Below are 21,303 nucleotides of genomic sequence, written 5' to 3' on the forward strand. Positions count from 1 at the left end.
TATTATTATTATTATTATTATTATTATTATTTGCTTCTATTCACAGGATCTGTGTCATGAATTCCGGAGCTTGCAGAGAGATGGAAGGCTTGTCTGCACCAGAGACAATAGCCCTGTTCGAGGCCCAGATGGCAAGATGCATGTCAACAAGTGTGCCATGTGTCAGAGCATCTTGTAAGTGAAGAGGCTTGTGGATGCATGTGGTAGATGGTGCCTGTTTGCTAGAAAATCGCTCCTGTTACTTTAAAACTTAAGACACTGGCTTCACACACGAAGTTTAAATAGCTCCTCAGTTTTGAAAAGAACAGTTAAAAAGTATAAAAATAGGTCTGGGAGTGTACCCAGGAGGTAGAAGGGTTTCCAGGAACCCCAGTACCACAAAAAAAAAAAAAACCCAAAACAAACAAACAAAAAACCAATAAAAAACAAATAAACAACAAAAAAAAGAATTACTAATATAATTAGAAAAGTATAAAGGAGAAATGAAGCAACTATCTAGATGAGAGAATAGAATACATATACTCTATTTAAGAAAATAGTGATGGTCTTTCAGCATCGTATCATTCTGAAAATGATGTGGCAAGTCCACAAATACAATATGAAATTTAGTTTATCTTTGAAAAAAATAGCGTTAGATTTGTTAATGTTTAGAATTGAAAAAGTGACTCGGCTTAAAACAATTCAGTACCAACTTAGAAATATTTCGCTATGCTTTTTTCTTATTATTATTCTGCAGTGAGCGAGAAGCTAGTGAAAGAAAAAAGAACGATGACCAAAAGCCAAGTTCCAAGCCGTCAAAGGATGCAAAGGTTATTTCTTAAGAGATACCAAAATGGCTATTTTACTTTTTGCTTCAGAATCTTCCTTCTTTCTTCTCCCGTTCTGGTATAATAAAGATACTAATATTTTACCTAAAAAAAAATTTGATGGTGCCAACATTGCCACTTTGGGTCATAATAAGATTTTGGGGGATTTGATGATACTTTTCGTGATTTGGTGGAGAATTCTCCTAGAGTGTGTGAATCAAGTATTGCTTAATCTTCCTGCTTTAGGAGAAATGCCTGTTGATAAACAGAGTACAATTCCTTACGACCTCAACCGCATGCTTGTCTCTGACACTTTTAAATGTGAAATGAGGCCTCGACTAGCTTGTTGATGTTGATTTAATAATTCATGTAATATAAACGAATCTCAAGCTTCCTGTTTAGCTTCTCTCCTTGAATGTCTTTTTCTCTGTCTCCTCCAGATGATTTGCATCAACGAATCAGTAGTGCGCATGCGTCATGCTGCCCTTTCTAATTGCTTTTCAAGACTGCAAGGAAGACACCTTCATTCAGTCCTTTAACAGTGATAATCAATTTGCAGAGTTAGATTCCTGTGAGACTTTTCCTGGGGCTAAGAGCACACCTCCAATGGCAAACGGGGGAGAGAAAAACCATGGCAGAGGGAGCTGAGGAGGGTCTGTCAAGTGCTGTTTTATGTTTCTCCACATTTCCAGGACCAGTGCAGAGAGGTTCCGAACGAAGCAGAAGATGCAAGGTTTAGACAGTCTGGGAGCTCCTTGGTCTCCATTGACAGCCTAAGTGCAGTGAGTCTGAGCTCAGAGCCGAGGGAGGACTCCCTGAAGCCAAGTTTGAGAAAACCACCGAGCAGTAAAGGAAAAGGTCACGTTCATGCCCCCTTTCTCCTTCTCCAGGATGAGTGCGGCGAATTTCGAGAGCATATAAAGGATGGAGAGCTCACTTGTACTCGCGAGCATGACCCCGTGCGTGGTGTGGACGGAAAGTTGTATAAAAACAAGTGCCAGAAGTGCAGAGATGTCTTGTGAGTAAGAAAATTTAGTTGAAAACTTTAAGGGAACTGCATTTTTAGAAACTGTTGATTGAGCTGGGCATGGTGGCACACTCTTATAATCTCAGCACTTGGGAGGCTGAGACAAGAGAATCACAGGTTTGCCACCAGCTTCAGCAACTTTGTGAGGCCCTCCACAACTTAGTGAGACTCTGTATCAAAAATAAAATAGGGCTGGAGGTGTAGCTCGGAGGTAGAATCCCCCTGGGTTCAATCCCCACTATCCTCTGTCACCAACACACACATAAAAAACAAAACAACAGACAAATCTGTTGGTTGAATAAAAATATGTGCTCACAAAGTCATGGAGTGGGTCCTTAAAACAAGTCTTTAGAATCAAGGCCCTTAAATTGAGATTTTCTTACATAATCGAAGGAGTACTTGGGCTACATGACAGAAAATCCAAATGGAAATTCTAAGCACAATGCTGACTGTCATTTAATATTTTTTAATTTTCAGCATTATAGAAGAAATTTTTTTAATCTTTATTCTATAACTAACTTAACAAATCATTTAAAGTACATATGTTTATACAATAAACTATTAAATCATAATTTCTAGGGCTGAGACTGGGGATATAGTTCAGTATTAGCATGTCTAGCATGTATGAGGCCATTGGTTTGACTCCCAGCACTCATTCCCCCCCCAAAAAAAATTCTAGATCTAAAACATTTGTGTTTTAGGCTGAGTATGGTGGTATATGCCTGTAATACCAGCTACTTGGCAGGCTGAGGAAGGAGAACCGCAAGTTTGAATCTAGTCTGGACCAGTTAGCACAAACCTGTCTCAAAATAAAAATTTAGCCAGGTGGGGTGGTGCACACTTGTAATCCCCGCACTTGGGAGGCAGAGACAGGAGGATCGTGTGGGTTCAAAGCCAGCCTCGCTGGCTTAAGAGACCCTGTTTCTAAATAAAAATATAAAATAGGTCTGGGAGTGTAGCCCCGAGGTAGAAGGGTTCCATCCCGAGTACCAAAAAATAAATAAATAAATAAATAAAAAATAAATAAAATAAATAAAAAGAAATTCCCGGCATTGTGGCGCATGCTTGTAATCCTAGCATTAGGGAGGCTGAGACCAAGGATCGTGGTTCATGGACAGCTTCAGCTACTTAGTGAGGTCCTCTGCAACTTAGTGAGACCCTGTTTCAAAAGTAAAGAATAAAAAAATAGAGCAGAGGATATAGCGTGGAGGTAGAATGCCCCTGGGTTTCATCTCCAGACCCAGAAAAATAGAAAATAAAATAAAAAATAAAATAAAAAGAGTTAGTGATGTAGTTCAGTGGTAGAACATCTCTAGGTTCCAATGGACAGTGCTAAAAATAATTGTGTTTTAATAAGAGTTTCTAGGGTATTCTCATGAATAAATGTCAAGACCAATAGACAAGATGGTGGTGGTAGTGATGGTCATAAAAACACTTAGGCCAGCCAGGCATGGTGGTGCATGCTTGTAATCCCAGCATTTGGAAGGCTGAGACCGGAGGATCGCAGTTTGCAGACAGCCTCACTACTTAACGAGGCCCTTTGCAATTCAGTGAGACCCTGTTTCAAAAAATAAAAAAGACTGAAAAATAGGACTGTGGGTATAGCTTGGAGGTAGAATACCCCTGGGTTCCATCCCCAGTACTGCAAAAAAAAAAAAAAAAAAAAAAAAAGACCACTGAGGTCAGCACTAACATTTACTTAACTTTCATAGTATATGTTCTCTGAGGTGGGAAACTGCTCCTTTTATGTTCTGAGAAATCAAAACTCAAGGACTCTATGCCACTTGTCTAAGGTCACATATCTATTAAGTGATGAGACTTTAAACTCTTCTCAGTGTGCCCTTTTCTTGACAGGGTATTATGGTTACTATCTGACTGAATGCTCTAGGGTTCTATCACATTTTACTAACATTGCTTAACTTCCACCTAGAACTTATAGAGCTGGTCTTGTAAATATAGTTTTAAGTAATTTTTTTGTTTCCTTTGTTAGCCAAAAAGAAGCATTGGAAAGGGAAAAACTGCAAAATAAGCCACCCCATGTTAGAGCTTCTGAAGAGAAAGTTGACGCAGACTCCCTCAGTGCTTCTCTGGTAAGAATGGCTACTGCCTGTAAACTACTCATATTTCATTCACTTGAATTTTCAAGCTAGCTGCCCCTCAACTTCCATAATTTCCATTTGATTTCCATTTTCGAAGGTCTTCTTCAGTTTCTTTCCTTATTGTTCTGTAATTTTAATTTTAATTGTAGAGGCCTTTCGGTCTTTTACCTGTTTGCTTAGATTTATTAGTAGGCTTTTTTTCTTTTCTTTTATTAATTAAGGATATTTTGAATGGAATTCTTTTCTATATTTCTTTTCAGTGGCTTCATGATTACAGAAAAGGGTCTAGGGAGACTGATTCAATGCAGCTTCAAATGTCTTGAGGACAAAATGCAATTCAATTCAGGCATGCTTGGCGAGAGTGCTGGGATTACTAAAGAGTGTGTTACTCTGCTCTTTGAGATCATTAACCCCGATTCAATTTAGTACCTTTTGAAATTTTAATATACAGCTGTGGAGTGTGACTAATTTCATGGGTGGTCACATATAGATGTATCCAGAAGCCTCAATTCAGTCATTTCAGCAGACTGAAGAGGTTCATCACTCAGCTTTCCCTTGCCTCTCCCTCCAACCCCATCCTTTCCCAGTAGCTTAGAGCTAGAGGAGAGGTGAATGGAAGCTGACACACCTACTGGAGATTCACCACCCAGAGGGAGGGCAGAAGCCAGGCAGCTCGTGGTTTTAAGAATTTATTATCTCCTTTCTCCTATCCTACTTCCAATAGTCCTCTTTTCCCACCAAAAGCAGGTACAGGCCTGCCAGTCATCTCTGCTGTCTGAGCCTTTCCTTTTAATCTTCTTTGTTCATCCTCACAGAGACAGACATGTCTGACATCACTGTCTGACATCACTGATCAAAAGGTGCCACTTGGTTAGCGAGGTCAGGGGGCTGCATGGTAGAAGCCTGCTTTGTCTTTGGTTTTATTTTTACTAATAAGGTTAAAGCATGTATTGTCCACCTGTATCTTTAGTGAGTTCTCTGCTTCTCCTTATTTCTATGTGCTAGAAATTACTTACTACGTTGAAAACTAGTTTTATAATAAAGAAAAATGACCCAGAAATATAGTCTTTGAAAGTATAGAGGTTTGGGCTATACCTATTTTGTGTTTTTAGTAATTAATATGGGGTTAATATAGCTTGATCTTTCATCTTTTAACTTTAGTCAAAACTGTTGTGAGAGTCTATGCTATTCTTTTTTTAAGTGTAGGCGTCTGTGTTTTAACATTCAGTGCTTAGCTTAGCTAACAAGCCAACTTTTAGCTGACCACTGTCAACCAACCCTAGCTGCATTTCTTGACTGATAGCTTAGAGATAGAAAAAAAATATTTTATTTTTTTGCCTAAATATGAAAACTTGTTCTTATAAGCAATTAATATAGCTCTTATACCAATTAATACAGGCTCAATCCCCATCACAATACATGCGGACAACTACTGTTTATTGAACCCTTAGTATGTGATAGACTCTGTGTTAACCATGCATTTAAATGAATTATATGATTTAATCCCCTAAAGTAATAATATAAGAACTACTATTATTCATGTTTTTCAAGTGAGATAATTAAGGCCAAAAAGATAATTTACTTCTTAGTGGCAGAGTTAGGACTCAAAGGACTCGAAATCATTCCTCTCAAGGTTGTATATAACCACTACTTTCATTTAAAACTCATCGTTAATGCCTAGTATGAGTATCACTCTAGTTTCCTTTCTACAGGCATGTGAAGCTTGATACCTCATACTTTGAATGGCTTCTGCTTTGTTATTCTTTTTTGTTTCCTTGTTTGGAAATTTATTTTCTGTAGCTAAAATGAAACAAATCTAGGAGGTTAAGTCCATATGATATAATGTTAAGAAATATATGAGTTTGTATAACCTATATTGCAGTCTTGTTCCCAATCGCTTACTCAAATGTGAGTAAAGAAATCAAGAGGTTCTATCAAACACATCACTTTCTTAGAATGCTCTTAAACAAGACTACTTTATATTTTGCTTGTCCAGGATTCTGAGATATGCAAAAACTATCGAGTCCTGCCAAGGATGGGTTATATTTGCCCAAAGGATTTGCAGCCTGTCTGTGGTGATGATGGCCAAACATACAGCAACCCCTGCATGCTTTGTCATGAAAACTTGTAAGTATATGAGCTGAATTGTCATATCTTCCAGTGCAGACATTCCCAACTGCATTGCTAACCTACAATAGTGAGTTGGCATTATTTGGGGGCATATTACATGTAACTTAGTGTTCATAGAAGTTGAACTCTCAGCCAGGCGTGGTGACACACACTTATAATCCCAGGATCCGAGAGACTGAGACTGGAGGATCCCAGTTCATGGACAGCCTCAGCTACTTAGGGAGGCCCTTCGCAACTCAGTGAGACCCTGTTGCAAAAATAAAAAGACTAGCCAGACGTGGTGGCGCATGCTTATAATCCCAGCATTTGAGGGGCTGAGACTGGAGGATTGTGGTTCGCGGACAGCCTCAGCTACTTAGGCCCTCCACAACTTAGTGAAACCCTGTTTCAAAATAAAAGAATAAAAAGCAGGGCAGGGGGTGTAGCTCAGAGGTCGAATGCCCCTGGGTTTCATCCCTAGACCCTCAATAAATAAATAAATAAACTAAAAAAATAGGGCTGGGGGTATAGCTCGGAGGTAGAATGCCCCTGAGTTCCATCCCTAGTATTGCAATAAATAAATAAATAAATGTTAAACATTCAAACTTTGTAAAGAATGAATGTAATTGATCAGAAATCCGGTTACTATTTATACTGTATCTTCAACCCAGAAATCCTTCAATTTCCCCTTATTATAAATATCAGGGCCTAAATTATAAATATGTCACCAAATGTTTTATTAACTATATAAGCCCATAAAAAGTAAAACTCAAATGATGAAAATGTCTATAAAACCTGTCTCAAGATAGAGTGTTTGGCAAATAAGGGTGGGGGCACATATTATAGACAAGACTTGGGCTATTCCAGGCAAGAGGGAAGCCAATATTAGGTTCTGTGGTCTTAGAGAAAGTTATCCAGGAACAATTTCACCTTAAACAATATCCAGAGACAAATGTTACTGCCTTGATAAACAAGGAGTTCCTCATTATGAGAGACAAGCAAATAGATGTTTGATTCATAAGTATTTCTTAAGTAAAAGGCATTAAAATTCCTACTTTTTAATCGTATTTCAAACTATGAGATTCACACTGTCTTGCTGTAACATCTATCCTCCAGGAAATAGATTCAGTATAGACGAACTTTTCTCTAGGACCTATTTTTCCCATTTACAAAATAATCTCTTTTGTTCTAGACAATCTCCAATATTCAGATATTCTGGGCATTTTAGAGGATAAATGTCCTGGGATATGCTCAGGACTAGAGAATAAATCTGCAGCAAGAGGGATGGAACTTGGATTATGTCTACTGGAAACTGGTTGCATGCAGATCCCCTCTTCCTAATTTTAGTTTTTGATGTTCCAACGCCACCCACATTGATCCTTATATTTTCTTATCATAATTGTGTATTTTTCAATTACTGATGTTTCTTTTTTGTCTTAGGATACATCAGACTAATACACACATACGCAGTAAAGGGAGTTGTGAGCTAAGCAGTACTCCAGAAACGATCCCTGTGGACGCACCGGCATCTGTGAGTATACTGGCCTTCACAGTTAAGGTGTTGGAAGAGGTTGGTTCTGCTTCTGTCCCCTTTCACAGGGTGCTGGAAATTCCTCAGGCCAGAAAATTGATACTAGATCAGGTGATCTCAAAATTAGTTACATTTTAACAGTGAAGAAGATAGATCGATAATTACTGAAATGTATGGGGGATGGTAATACAGTGGTTTGCATTTTAAATTGTTTACTGGACTTTAATAGATTTTTGTGAGCAATGTCTCTAACATTACTTTTTGCAGGATAGACTTCATTCTCTGGAATCTATAATAAAATGATGAGTCCAACTGGGCATGGTGGCATAAAACTGTAAATCAAGTACTTGGGAGGCTGAAACAGGAGAATCACAGGTTTAAGAAGAGCCTCAGAAATCTAGAGAGACTCTCAGCAACCTAAAGACCCTATTTTAAAACAAAATAAAATAGGGTTGGGAATGTAGCTCAGAGGTAGAGCACCCCTGGGTTCAATCCCCACAATCCCTCTTCCTCAATAAAAAGGAAAAGAAAGAGATGAGACCAAGGCCAAAAGAGGTCAGATAGAAACAGAACTATATTAAAAAAATTTCTGTGCAATACTTATATCCTTGCATATCATGCTGCACCTACATTTCTGCAAACATCAGAAGTTGGCCTATTTCTTTCAAAACCTTATAAGGATATTTCAATACACATTATTGTTTCTGATAGTCTCTCTGGTGCCAATATTTGAGGAATCTCTTCCTTAGGCAAGATGATAGGTAACTTGGAAAAAGAGAAACTTTCAAATGATAGAAAATGCTTTGTTATAAGATAAATATGGGTTCAAATTGTGATTTTTAAAGTTCACATATTAGATCTTTCATGAATCACACACATAAGTACTCTAAACCAAAGATCTAAACAACCTATTGAAAATATTCGATACACACTGACTTTAAGGTACTTGGTACAATGTCTGAAAAATTAATGGCACCTTTTTTTTACTATTATCACTGTTATTATTGTACCTAAGACCAAATTGAATTTAGAGAGAATACAAAGTATTAGCTTGAAAAAATTGACCCTGGCACAATGCTTATTTAATTTTAATCAGTAAATTAATTTAATTTAATTATAATAATTTAATATGTATAGCTAATGAAATATTAAAGTAAACTATACTTAAAATTATTTATGATCTACAACTATCTTTACTCCATTCAACAGCCACAAAAAAAATTTAGCAATAATGATATTGAAAATTTTCTTAAGCAACACTAGATCAAGTCCCATTGCCTTGATAGGGAGAGTCGGAAGTACCAGAAGTAAGAACTAGGAGAGAGTAGACTAAGCACTGAGAAAGCAAGGTTGCCCTCTCATGCAGACTTAAACTTAACAGGCAGTTACCTGCTCTGGAACTTCACTTATTCAAAAACAAAGGGTACAATCTTTTGTTCTAGCTCCCTCAACCATTTTTCTTTTTTTTTTTTTTTCTTTTTTGGTACTGGAGGTTGGGCCAATAGGCATTCTGTCTCCAAGCTAGTCCCTCAACCCTATTTTATTTACTGAGGGACCTTGCTAAGTTGCTTAGGCTGGCCTGGAACCTGCTGTCCTTCTGTCTCAGCTTCTCAAGTACGAGAATTACAGGCATGAGCCACCACATCTGACCGACCTTCCTTCCTTCCTTCCTTCCTTCCCTCCCTCCCCCATATCCTTCCTTCCTTCCTTCCATCTTTCTTTCTTCCTTCCTTCCTTCCTTCCTTCCTTCCTTCCTTCCTTCCTTCCTTTCTTTCTTTCTTTCATGTAGAGGTTTAACCCAGGGACATTCTACCTCTGAGCAACACCCCTAGCCCTTTAAAAATATAGTATATATATATATGTATGTATATGTATATATACATATATATGTGTGTGTATGTGTGTGTATATGTATGTGTATATATATATATATATATATATATATATATATATATATATATATATATGTAGTTTGAAACAGGGCCTCACTGAGCTGGCCTCTATCTCCGATAGTCCTGTCTACCTGCCTAGGCCTTCCAAGTACTGGGATTATCTGCCATGCCACTGTACCCAGATTCTATTTTATATTATTTGATAACTTATTTCCTATAAATTCTTAGTGCTTTGCTTTCTATTTTATCAATATATTATTTTCCTTTTTCATATTTCATTTATCTTAGAACAAAGAGGTCAAAATAATGTTAATGTGAGAATAATAGGCCAGTCTTAGATCACAACTCCCTGTAGTATGTCCTGTGTAGGTAAATTGACAAAAAACTACTTCATGAGAAACTTCATTTAAGGTTATACCAACAAGATCTATTTCTTCAAAGAATGAATACCATTGCTAGGAAGTCAACACACAAGTTTTATAAGGAAGTTGGCTTCTTTGATTTCTGAGTGTTTTCTTCCACAAGAGTTCTGTGTCAGAACGTTTTTAAAAATTGAAAAAATTATAATCATGAATCAGAATAAATTTTAGAGTAATATAGACTTATATCCACATAGCAATTGGTGCGCTTCCCTGGATTCCCACCCATTCCCTCCCCATCCCTTACAGATAATATTGAAATCAGATCAGTGTTGATAATTTTGTATACGTACATCCTGTCAATGGAAGTGTTTTCTTAATCAAATATCCCTCCCCCACCTGACTCTATCTCAATTTTTCTCTAGCTTCCACATATGAGGGAAAACATATAACCCTTCATTCTTGTGTGACTTGCTGATGTCACTTGGGATAATATTCTCTAGTTCCATCCATTTTCTTGCAAATGACATAATTTTGCTCTTCTTTATGACTGAGTGGAATTTCATTGTGTTTATACCCCTTAATTTTGTAATCTGTTCATCTGTTGATGGATACTTAGGCTGTGTCCATAAACAGATGGCTGCTGCATAATTTGGCTGTTGCATATTATTCTGCCATAAACCTAGATATGAAAGTACTACTATAGTATTTCATAACAGGCATTATTAGTGGGTTTATTATTATGGGTTACTTGGTTGAACAGATCATTATAACAAAGGTTATGGCAAAATTTTAAGATGGGTGAAATTTCAGTTCCCTCTGCATGATTAAGTGGTGTGATCTTGGGTACAGGTGGTTCAGATAGGCACAACTCAGCATTGCTTTGATGACTACTATGGTTGTATAACCTGGAGGTTGGAATTGTGACAGAATGCATAAATCTATAGATTTCTATCATTGAGGTGTTGCTATAAATGTACAGCCCATAGCTCAGCAGCATCCTGAGTTCTGGCATCTGACCTTTCTCTCTTTTCTTCCAGGACAACTCATTCAAGGATTGATGAAAATCATGAGGAAAAAATATACCATAATTCTGAACTGCCTATCTTCACCATCTGTATATACAACAATTGCTTCAGAATTCTTCTTATTTACTATAGAAAACAATGCAGAGCTGTTGGGATTGGACTTGCTGATTTTCAGTCTTCTCCATCTCTTTCCTCATAGACTCTGTGATCTGAGGGCATGCAGGAATTTCCTTCTGATGTGCTCTGGAAATCCCCTGATCACAAAGTTGTCTGTCCAACTGCCTGTTTAATAAATGTAGACTCAGCAGAACACCCTTTTTTGGGATTTCTTTGTCACTTCCAAGATAGTAGGAGCCTTTCTTTTTTATATAGAAGCTGGATTAAAATCTACACTTTTGTCTTGCTAATAAATCCATCAGTGGACAAAGAATGTTAATTTTCTCCTCCTTTGTTTTCAAATTGCTGTCAAGGTTGGAAAGAAGTAGCTAGAAGACTGATGGGGTGGTATGGGCTCCTAGGTAGCCAATGGCTGTATAAAGTTACCTATCACAATGGCATCTCTCCTGTCTAGCTTTTAAGTCATGAATATCATAACTGTTTGTTAGTTAGGTAAGTTCTATCCAATGACACAGCTAGTCTTTTCTCATATCCAGTCATGTTAACTTCTTGCAATTCCTTACATCAGGTCTCTGTACCCACAGCCTGGGAAAGATTAAGGCAATGTTAGCCAACATGAACAAGTCTCCAGAGAAGCCTTCTCCAACAGAGATAGTGTGAGTCACTTAGCAATTTTAAATTTTCTAGTAGCTATAATATAAATAGGTAAAATTAATTCTAATAATTTATTTTATGAAGCTCAATTCATCAAAGGTATTCATTTAATAATATAAACTTTTTGTTTGTTTTGTTTTTATATATATTTTTATTGGTGCATTGTAATCATATATCACAATGGAATACAAGACTTGTGAAAATATACAAGCACACAGCACCCAGTTAGCCCATATCCAATCTCCCTCCTATTCCCTCCCCCTCCCTCAATCCCATGCTTGATTGGTGATTAATTTTGATACATTTGTTTACATACATCATGAATTTTAAAGAGATTCCATCCTCCCCCATCCTATCACCTCTGATTGGTCACCTTAATTGCTCCTCTATAGGGCCCTTTCTTCAACTAGATCTCCTCCTATTACCTATTTCTTCCTATTTTGCTTATTAGGGAAAGCATCTGGTTTTTTATTTTCTGTGATATTTCTCTGTGTATGTCCCATTGCAAGTTCCGATCCCACTCTTGACAGCCCTGGCAATGGCCTGGCCACCTGGCAGACTCTGATCCCGGCCTAGCTGGTTCCAGCACTGGCCATGCCTCATGGCAGGCCCTGATCCTGGCCTCACTGGCCCCATCACCAGCCTCACCCCTCGGCAGGCTCCGATCCCAACCTCAGAGGTCCCAGCCCCGGCCTTGCCTCACAGCAGAGTCCTATCCCGGCTTCGCTGGCCCTCGCACCGGCTTAACCCCTCAGTAGGCTCCGATCCCGGCCTCAGAGGCCCCAGCACCAGCCTTGCCTCATGGCAGGCTCCGATCCAGCCTCACTAGCACCGGAACCAGCCTAACCCCTTGGCAGGCTCCAATCCCAGCTTCAGAAGCCCCAGCACCGGCCTTGCCTCACAGCAGGCTCAGATACCAGCCTCACTGGCCCCGGCACTGGCCTCCACTTCAGCAGGCTCCAATCCTGGCCTCTGAGGCCCCCGCACCGGCCTTGCCTCATGGCACACTCTGTTCCCAGCCTTGCTGGCCCTGACACCAGCTTAACCCCTCAGTAGGCTCCAATCCCTGCCTCGGAGGACCGAGCACTGGCCTCACCCCTCAGCAGGCTCCGATCCCAGCCGTGGAGGCTCCAGCACCAGCCTTGCCTCACAGCGGGCTCTGATCCCAGCCTCACTGGCCCCGGCACTGGCCTCCACTTCAGCAGGCTCCAATCCTGGTCTCTGAGGCCCCTGCATCGGCCTTGCCTTATGGCACACTCTGTTCCCAGCCTTGCTGGCCCTGACACCAGCTTAACCCCTCAGCAGGCTCCAATCCCTGCCTCGGAGGCCCCAGCACTGGCCTTGCCTCACAGCGGGCTCTGATCCCAGCCTCACTGGCCCTGGCACTGGCCTCACCCTTCAACAGGCTCCAATCCCGGCCTCGGAGGGCCCCGCACCAGCCTTGCCTGACAGCAGGCTCCAGTCCTGGCCTCGCTGGCCCTGGCACCGGCCTCACCCCTCGGCAGGCTTTAATCCCTGCTTCAGAGGCCCCAGCTTCAGCCTTGCCTCACGGCTGGCTCTGATCCTGGCCTCGCTGGCTCTGGCGCCAGCCTAACCCACGGCAGGCTCCGATCCCAGCCTTGCAGGTTCTAGCACTGGCCTAACCCCTCAGCAGGCTCTGATCCTGGCTGCAGAGGCCTCAGCGCCAGCCTTGCCTCATTGCAGGCTCTGATCCCAGCCTTGCTGGTTCCAGCACCAGTCTAACCCCTTGGCAGGCTCCAATCCTGGCCTTGGAGGCCCCAGCACCGGCCTTGCCTCATGGCAGTCTCCAATCCCAACCTCGCTGGCCCCGGCACTGGCCTTACCCCTTGGCAGGCTCCAATCTTGTCCTCAGAGGCCCCAGCCCTGGCCTTGCCTCACTGAAGGCTTCTATTCCAGCCTTGCTGGTTCCAGCTCTGGCCTAACCCCTCGGCAGGATCCTATCCCGGCCTCGGAGGCCCCAGAATTGGCCTAGCCTCATGGCAGGCTTTGATTCCAGCCTTGCTGGTCACTGCACAGGCCTAACCCCTCGGCAGGCTCTGATCCCAGCCTCAGAGGCCCCAGCCCTGGCTTTGCCTCATGGCAGGCTCCGATCTCAGCCTTGCTAGCCCCAGCACTGGCCTAACCCCTTGGCAGGCTCCGATCCCAGCCTCTGTGGCCCTGGCATCGGCCTCACCCCTCAGCAGGCTCCAATCCCAGCCTTGGAGGCCCCAGCATCAGCCTTGCCTCACGGCAGGCCAATATAAACTTTTTAATTTTTAATTTACTAAAATATTGGTGTGTACTTTATACTTTAAGCACATCATCTAAGTCTGAACCAGCCACATTTTAAGAGCTCTATAGCTAACTATGGATAGAGGCTACCGTTTTAGAAAGTGCTGTCTACCATGAGCTAGCAGGCATGGGCAATTTAAGAAGGAACCAAGACTTAATAGGAATCTGAGAAAGCATTTGCAAACTTCTTCTTCCATGCTACAACTCTTTATCAAATCTTGAAATCTTATTAATGATCTCTTGAGATAATACCTAGTTACCTGGTTTGCTTGAAGATTTTGAACTGCTGCTGCTGAACATTCCAGAGGAAGAGAGCATATGGAAGATCCACCCTAGTCCAAGGCATTCTCAGCCCGATGACTGACCTGTTTGGATATGGAAAGTTAATTTTATATTTGTTCCTCTGCTCTTAATAAAATAAAGGACTCTCCACTAGGCCAATTATGATAAAATATTATGATCTTAATCCTTTATAAATGAATGAAAATAAATCTTTATGTTGTGTTTTTTCTACATTATTAAGAATAAATAAAGACTGTTAATCATATTAGTTCATGAAAAATATGGGGTAATTACAGGAAAAAAGATGAGAAAACATGGTGGAGACTGTTCTCATTAGCAGTTCTGGGCTGTGTAGGACAGTTTTAGAGATTCTATGTCATATGAGATTGTAGTCCCTTTTTGTTCTTATCTAAAAAATTTAGGAACTTTTTATGACTAAGATATATAAATTTTTGAAGAAAAGATATTTTTATGCCATTTTGGGTATTTTATTGATATCTAAACAAGAAACCCTCTGTATTTTTATCATTCATATTACTATATAATGTATATGAAAATTTTTTTTATTCCATCCTGAAGACTTTCACCAACTCTCCATAGTCATCCTATGTGCCAGTGAAAGGGTCTCAGGGACACAGTAGGGTGGAGGAAATGGTGGTCTGGAATGAGACAGGCACAGGGATGGGAAGATACAGGGACTTAAAGGGTCAGGATTAGGAAGGAAGTGGGGATGAAGAGCTAGGGATGCAGGGGGTAGAGGATGAAGAAAACCAAAACTGAGGTTGGAGTGAGGCTCAAGGATAAAAGCTCAGATTATGAATGAGATGAACACATTACTTAGGATTTAAAAAGGCTGAAATTTTATTTCTTTTTGGGTACACGAACTAGCGATGTATATAAAATGTTATCTGTGTTTAGGCTTAAGATCTATCCTCATGCTATTATCTATCTATCTCAATGCAAATATTCTAAAATCTAAAAAAAATATCCTTCAAATCCAAAATCATTCCTAGCATTTTGAATAAGAGATATGTAACCTGTATTTATAGAAATAAATGACGGGATACAGATTCCCTGGTACAGATCAAGTTGTTAATGGACAAACATCTGTCTCTTTCTTTCATCTTTGTAATTTGTTTTCTTTAGCAACCTTCAATTCCTTAAACATTAAGCACACTCTTCACTTGGTCATAATGATAGGGATACTAGAAAACAGTAAGAGTTGACACAAATACTTAATATGTACTTGAAACTAAGAAAAACACACAGCAAGACTTACATTTGAACCCCAATATGATGTGTTATGTCACGGATTGAATTTTGTTCCCTCAAAAATTCATAAATTGAAACCTTAAGCCCCAATGTGACTATATTTGGAAAAAGGTACATTAGAGAAGACATTAAATGAGTGAGGTTCTAGTTTGATAGTATCGGTACCCTTATAAGAAAGTGAAAGAGATACCACATCTCTTTCATAAATATACATATGTGCACACAGCAAAGGCCATGAGAAGAGGCTGAAGTTATCTACAAGCCCCAAATTAAAGCCCTCACCAAAACCTCAAATTTTTGGCTCCCTGATCTCAAACTTTAAGTATTCACAAGTATAAGAAAGTATACTTTTATTGTTTAATCCACCCAACTGTGGCATTTTGGCATAGAAGCCCAAGCAAACTAATACATTATTCTCTTTCCACTATACTTTATGACATTCTTGGTTGATTTTAACCAAGGTGACTCTTATACCTTATTGAGATAGATTATCATCGTATGCTCAAATAACACCCCCCGTGGACTTCACCAGTGATGGATGATATACCAGTCTTTTAGAAAAGAAGCAAAGCAGGATGCCTTATCGTTTCCCTGATACTTTCCCGGCACACAAAACCCTTTTAGTTTTCAGTATTGGAATGAAAGTCCTATGTAAATAATATGTGACTATAGATCATTTTCCAAGCATGAGCAATAAACAGAGAAAGGCTGTCAATTTTAAATAGGTGTCAGGACTATAATGCTTTAAAACCTATGGGCAGCTTCTCTAGTCCACACAATGAACTTCAAACTCTGCCTGAGAGGCCAAACCTCTGCTCCCTGCAGGTTCAGCTCTTGCCTTGCCTTCCTTCCCTCCTGCAGTGCAATGGCTTTTAAACCTGTTAAAACACATCACCTTCTAATATTTGATGTGTGTGTGTGTGTGTGTGTGTGTGTGTGTGTGTGTTGCTGAGATTAAGGCCAAAGCCTTGCATACAAGTGCCCACCACTGAGCTACATTCCATGCCCTGAGGATCTTCTTTTTATACCCTTGTCCTTTTTTTCCCTTCAATCTTATGTGGTCTATCATTCCAAACTTTGGACTAATTTTCCTTACTCCAGTAAAAAATGCAGCTTTATTCTGGAAGCTTTCTATAACCTCTTTTCCCTTTGAATGTGAATTACCTATTCCTTCTTTACATTCTCATATTACCCTATCCTTACACCTCTCTTACCAGCTGTTACTGTTTAGTAGGTGCTTATTGATAAATCTCTCTCTCTCAGCACAGTGACTTTCCAAGAAAAGAGACAGCTTAATGGTGTTATTTATATCCTCAGTTACTACCGCAATGCTGAACAAGGAGCTATTTCTCACCAGTAGTTGTAGTAAACTCAGACAGTTAAGATAAGGGTTTTAAAAGAGAATCATGGTTTAGACAGACACTCTCTGTTCTAGTAAATATGTTAAAGACTACAAAGATAAGGGAGGTACATCATTTTTCAAAGAACACAGTGGTTCTATACTCTTCCTCATGCAAAATTTAAATTTCTGGAAACAAGCTAATTACATAAAATGTAAATTTATAAAATGTACTCACTTCCCCTGCTGAGAAAGTCTATGTTCATGAAGTGTTTCTCAGAAAGATTAGCAAATGTTGCAACCAAAGAAGGATGCAAAGAACAGCAGAAACCCAGACAACTAAATGGTAAGGTGTATTTTTATAATTAAAGATGTTAATTACTTTCAACTAACTAATTCCTTTGTCAGCCAAATAAATAATATGTCTTTGGTAAAGATCTTGAACAGAAAAAGTCTTGATTTTTGGTTAATATTATACTAAACTGACAGAGCTAGAGGAGAATACACAGAGATACGGAGGCTGAGTGGGAAAGTGGTTTTCTGAGCTTATCCAAGTGGTAGTAAATCAGAAATACAAATTCAACTAAATTGTGTATGAATTCATGTCCTGGCACCCCTCTGTCTACCTTCATGTACCCCAGTTTTATTTTCTTTCAAATGAGATTGCCTATCATATTTGTGTTTTCGGACAAAAAGAATAAAATTTATATTTAGTGATCCAAAAGAATTATTTACTGTCTGAATGAATAAATCACTTATTTGTATAATAATTTAATATATACAGAATATGTAGCAGGAGAAAGTACAATTGCAGATTTATTCAACATCTAGCAATGAGATTAGTGATAAAAAGTGAATTCTAATGTTTTGTCTTATATATATATATAAAATTCCAAGACAGCTATAATAAAATGATGAATTGCTAGTTGTTACATTTTAATCTCTGGCTGCTTTGCTTCTGAAGTATTAGGTGAGAAAGTTGCCACAACTATTATTGCCAAGATCTTTAAAATGACCTATTCATAGGTTGGATTCACAAAGCTATTTCTGGTGGGGTGGCTTATCCTTATAATAGCTTTTACCTGTATTTCCGTGGTAGAACAACCATGGGTTTATTCCCAACTACCAGGAAAAAAATTAAGTTTTGAGGCACATACACAGATAATTTGTGTTATGTGATAATTTATATTCTATTTCCCGTTACTGTTTTAAATACTGGTAGTACAAAATAAATTTAAATCACAGGAAAGAGTTGCAATCAAACAAACATTTTCACTCTACTATGTCGAGTTAATGCTTCTTTGTGGCAAGTATGGATGTGGGTAAATGTATGTATGCCACATCTGTGCATCAGGTAGAGCAGGAAGGAGAACAGGGATCTTCAGCTCACATTGATAGAGTTACAAAGGAGAGTGTGCTGCATTAGGTGTTGACCCTCTACAAAATTTAGACTGTCAAATCATTTTTTTCTCAGACATCCTACAAGATACAGTGGGTAGCTCCGGACGTAGTGGCATACACCTCTAATACCAGTACTTGAAAGGCTCAGACAGAAGGATCATAGGTTGTAGGCCAGTGCACCGTAACTTAGCAAAATGCTCTTTTAAAATAAAAAATATAGGACTAAGAGTGTAGCTCAAGTGTAGAATGCTCCTGAGTTCAACTCCCAGTAACACACACACACACACACACACACACACACACACACACACAATATTATGGGCAGAATTTGTTGTCCCATATAAAACTAGAGAGAAGCAAGGATTTCTTTGAAAAGAGACATAAACCTGAGGGAAGAAGTAGGTCAGACCTGGGTGATTTTACCTTGTTGGCCTCACTTTACAGACTTTAGTTATTTTCCTTTTGATCTCTGAGGAAACTATTTCTGTTATAGAATGTTAATTTTCTTTCTTGATAATTCCCTTTAAATAATTTTATCATTTATTATTTTAAGATACATTCACATTATTTTTATCATATATGCATACAAATAAATCCATGCACATTTACCTTTCTTTTCCATTTTAGTAGAGACTATATGACCTATACAGCCAGGGGTGAGAGTTTTGGGGAGTAAAGGGCTAGATAAATAAGGAGATGTGTCCTGTCTCCACTAAGCCTCTGTAATAATCCTCTTGCAGACTGGGACCAAGGAGTTACAGAGCAAGGACCAGAAAGGCAATGACTAGATAGTGCAGAGAGAATTTCGGAATGACAAAGAGTGGTAAACGAATGGATGATTGGAGACTGAAGTAAGTTAAAAAAAAGAGTTGCCATTTTATGCTAGAGAAATTTCACTTCTGAAAGGTAGGAAGGCTGATGCTTGAATTGCAAAAAGTTGACTACTGGTCTTCTAATGCAGAGGAAAGTCAAGAACAAACACGTAGTGATGATAGGTCCCAAAAGAGATGAAAAATTATCTTTATTTGGGATGTAAGGTGGTCCCTTCAAAGCAAACATTGTACTGGACAAAACTAAACGATCAGGGGAGATGTTATATAATGTTGTTGCAGTGGGAGCAAGAGCGGCCAGAACCCAATCTAGGGTCAATTTACTGAAACAAAAATTGCAGGGAGAGTACTTGAATGTTAGGGTAAGCTAGCTGAAAAACATTAGAGGATGTTACATAAGCCTTGTGTATGTGCTAATTGTATTTATCCAAGTGAGAGAAAAAATTTTTTATGTGAGGAAACCATTCATAACTTGAAATAAGATGATTACCACCCATCTCCCCCCTCCCTTCTATACTACATATACATATATGTCTTTTGTGATTCAAAATTTGTTTCACATTTATATTTGATTAGTGAGACCTTGTGTCTTTTTATTATTTTATTTTTCTATTTTCTTAAATGAATGTACATTTCTATTATAAATGCAAAACTGGTCTTTGCAGAAAGGAAAGGAGAGGCAGGAAGTTCAGGTTAAGAGGAGAAACTCAGCTATGATGTGTATCTTCCTTGTTAAAACTGCAATAGGTCAGGATTGCTACAGACAGAAGTCTGCAGCTGCTGTGCATGGCACCCATGGGTCTCAGTGCATCCCGTGAATTCCTCTTCCAGCCTTCTTTCCTTTGGGTGTTTCCACACGTTTTCTATTCTGTCTGAAAGTACTAGTCATGCTTCCGCACACTGTTGCCTCTCTTGAATTGACCACCAAGAATGGTCTTTTCCAGTGACCTGTTCTCAGCCCACCCCTCTTCCTCAACATTCCCTGCTAAGGTTTCACCTTGACTCAACCTGAACAGTGGGCCTCCTGGGGACTGCTCTGACCAGCACACAATGCCCCAGTGCTTCTCTCTCCTAAACAGCTACCCAGTCCTCTCCTGAGGGCCTAGCAAATGCATATAAAGAAGCAGCGCCCACCACATAGGGCACATTGCATCCCTTGGTGTTTCTCTCCTTTCCAAGGTGAGTCACCTGTGGCATGGGGGATGGGAAGAGGGGACTTTAGACCTCTGCTTTCTGGTTGCTGCTCATTTCCTAGGGGAATCTATGGATGGTTTCCATATGAGATGTGGGTGTGCTTAGCAAAATCAAGGTGTCCTAGACTGTCTTGGAGCAGGTAGAGTGGGCAACCCTGGACATTGTGTTGAAACCTTACAATCATTCTGGGGAGTGCAGTACTTGGGAGACACTGTAATGTCTCAAATAGCACATGTTCCACTACACCGTATCAGCAACAAGTTCATACAAGTTACATACTGATGTGCTGTAGAGCAGAAATAAAGACCTCCAAGACAGAAAGAATCTGGTCACTGTTGCAGGATTAAAAATAGAGTTAAAGCACCTTGGTCAGCCCTGGAGTCTGTAGAAGCATTGTCTAACAAATACTGCTACAAAAGAAGTCGATTCCAAGGGAAGATTTACTCAGATTTTTCCTTTTTCTATCTGGATTAAAATAGATTTGGGCCTGCATGAGATGTCCCTATACAGTCTCAGAATACCCCAAGAGAATTTAGTATTTCAAGTCAGAAGATTCTCAGCACAGCCAAGCCTGGCTGCAACATTAGAAATTGTGTTATGATACCAAGAGCCATTCTCTGTTTCATGAGAAAATACAGATTTGTTCTTTTTGTTGAAGTAATCTTGTAGCTTAGAAGTCTATTTTAGGCCCATATTTATATATTGTTTAAAAAAATGAATGTGGGTGAAACTTCAGGTAAGAAATTGCCTTTTCAAGACATCTAAAATACATCCACACTAAAATAATGCAGTTATGCACACAGAGTAACTTCTGATTTACTTCTATTTTGAAGTGTACACAGATTTTTCGCTGAGATCAATACTTTTAGACTTTATGATACGTAATCAAGGCTTTATTTTTTCTAAGCAGTTGTTCTTAAGGAAGAGTGGAATAGGCTTTTAAAATGTAATATAACTGAACATGGCTATTTATTTCAATAGTTTTAAAATTCTGATTATCTCTACTTTGGCAGTTGAATCAAAGGGCAACACCGTAGAAAATATTTCAGAACATCATTCTGAGACACACCA

At 39.3% G+C, this 21,303-nt stretch overlaps 1 protein-coding gene across 1 annotated transcript in view; it reads left to right on the forward strand.

Moving 5' to 3' along the window:
* Positions 1–10,894, forward strand: part of SPINK5 (serine peptidase inhibitor Kazal type 5) — a gene marked incomplete at its 5' end in the record, with an annotated part of 79,206 nt that extends 68,312 nt beyond the window's left edge. Inside the window, 8 exons of the mRNA XM_080699222.1 lie at positions 47–174; positions 737–809; positions 1,499–1,588; positions 1,697–1,824; positions 3,824–3,923; positions 5,929–6,059; positions 7,482–7,572; positions 10,864–10,894. Coding sequence (XP_080555348.1) covers positions 47–174; positions 737–809; positions 1,499–1,588; positions 1,697–1,824; positions 3,824–3,923; positions 5,929–6,059; positions 7,482–7,572; positions 10,864–10,884 — 762 coding nt within the window. The 3' untranslated portion in view covers positions 10,885–10,894. The remainder of the gene's footprint in view (positions 1–46; positions 175–736; positions 810–1,498; positions 1,589–1,696; positions 1,825–3,823; positions 3,924–5,928; positions 6,060–7,481; positions 7,573–10,863) is intronic.
* Positions 10,895–21,303: the final 10,409 nt, after the last annotated feature.

The sequence above is a fragment of the Muscardinus avellanarius genome, assembly GCF_963383645.1.
Source record: "Muscardinus avellanarius genome assembly, chromosome: 7".
Classification (NCBI taxonomy): domain Eukaryota; kingdom Metazoa; phylum Chordata; class Mammalia; order Rodentia; family Gliridae; genus Muscardinus; species Muscardinus avellanarius.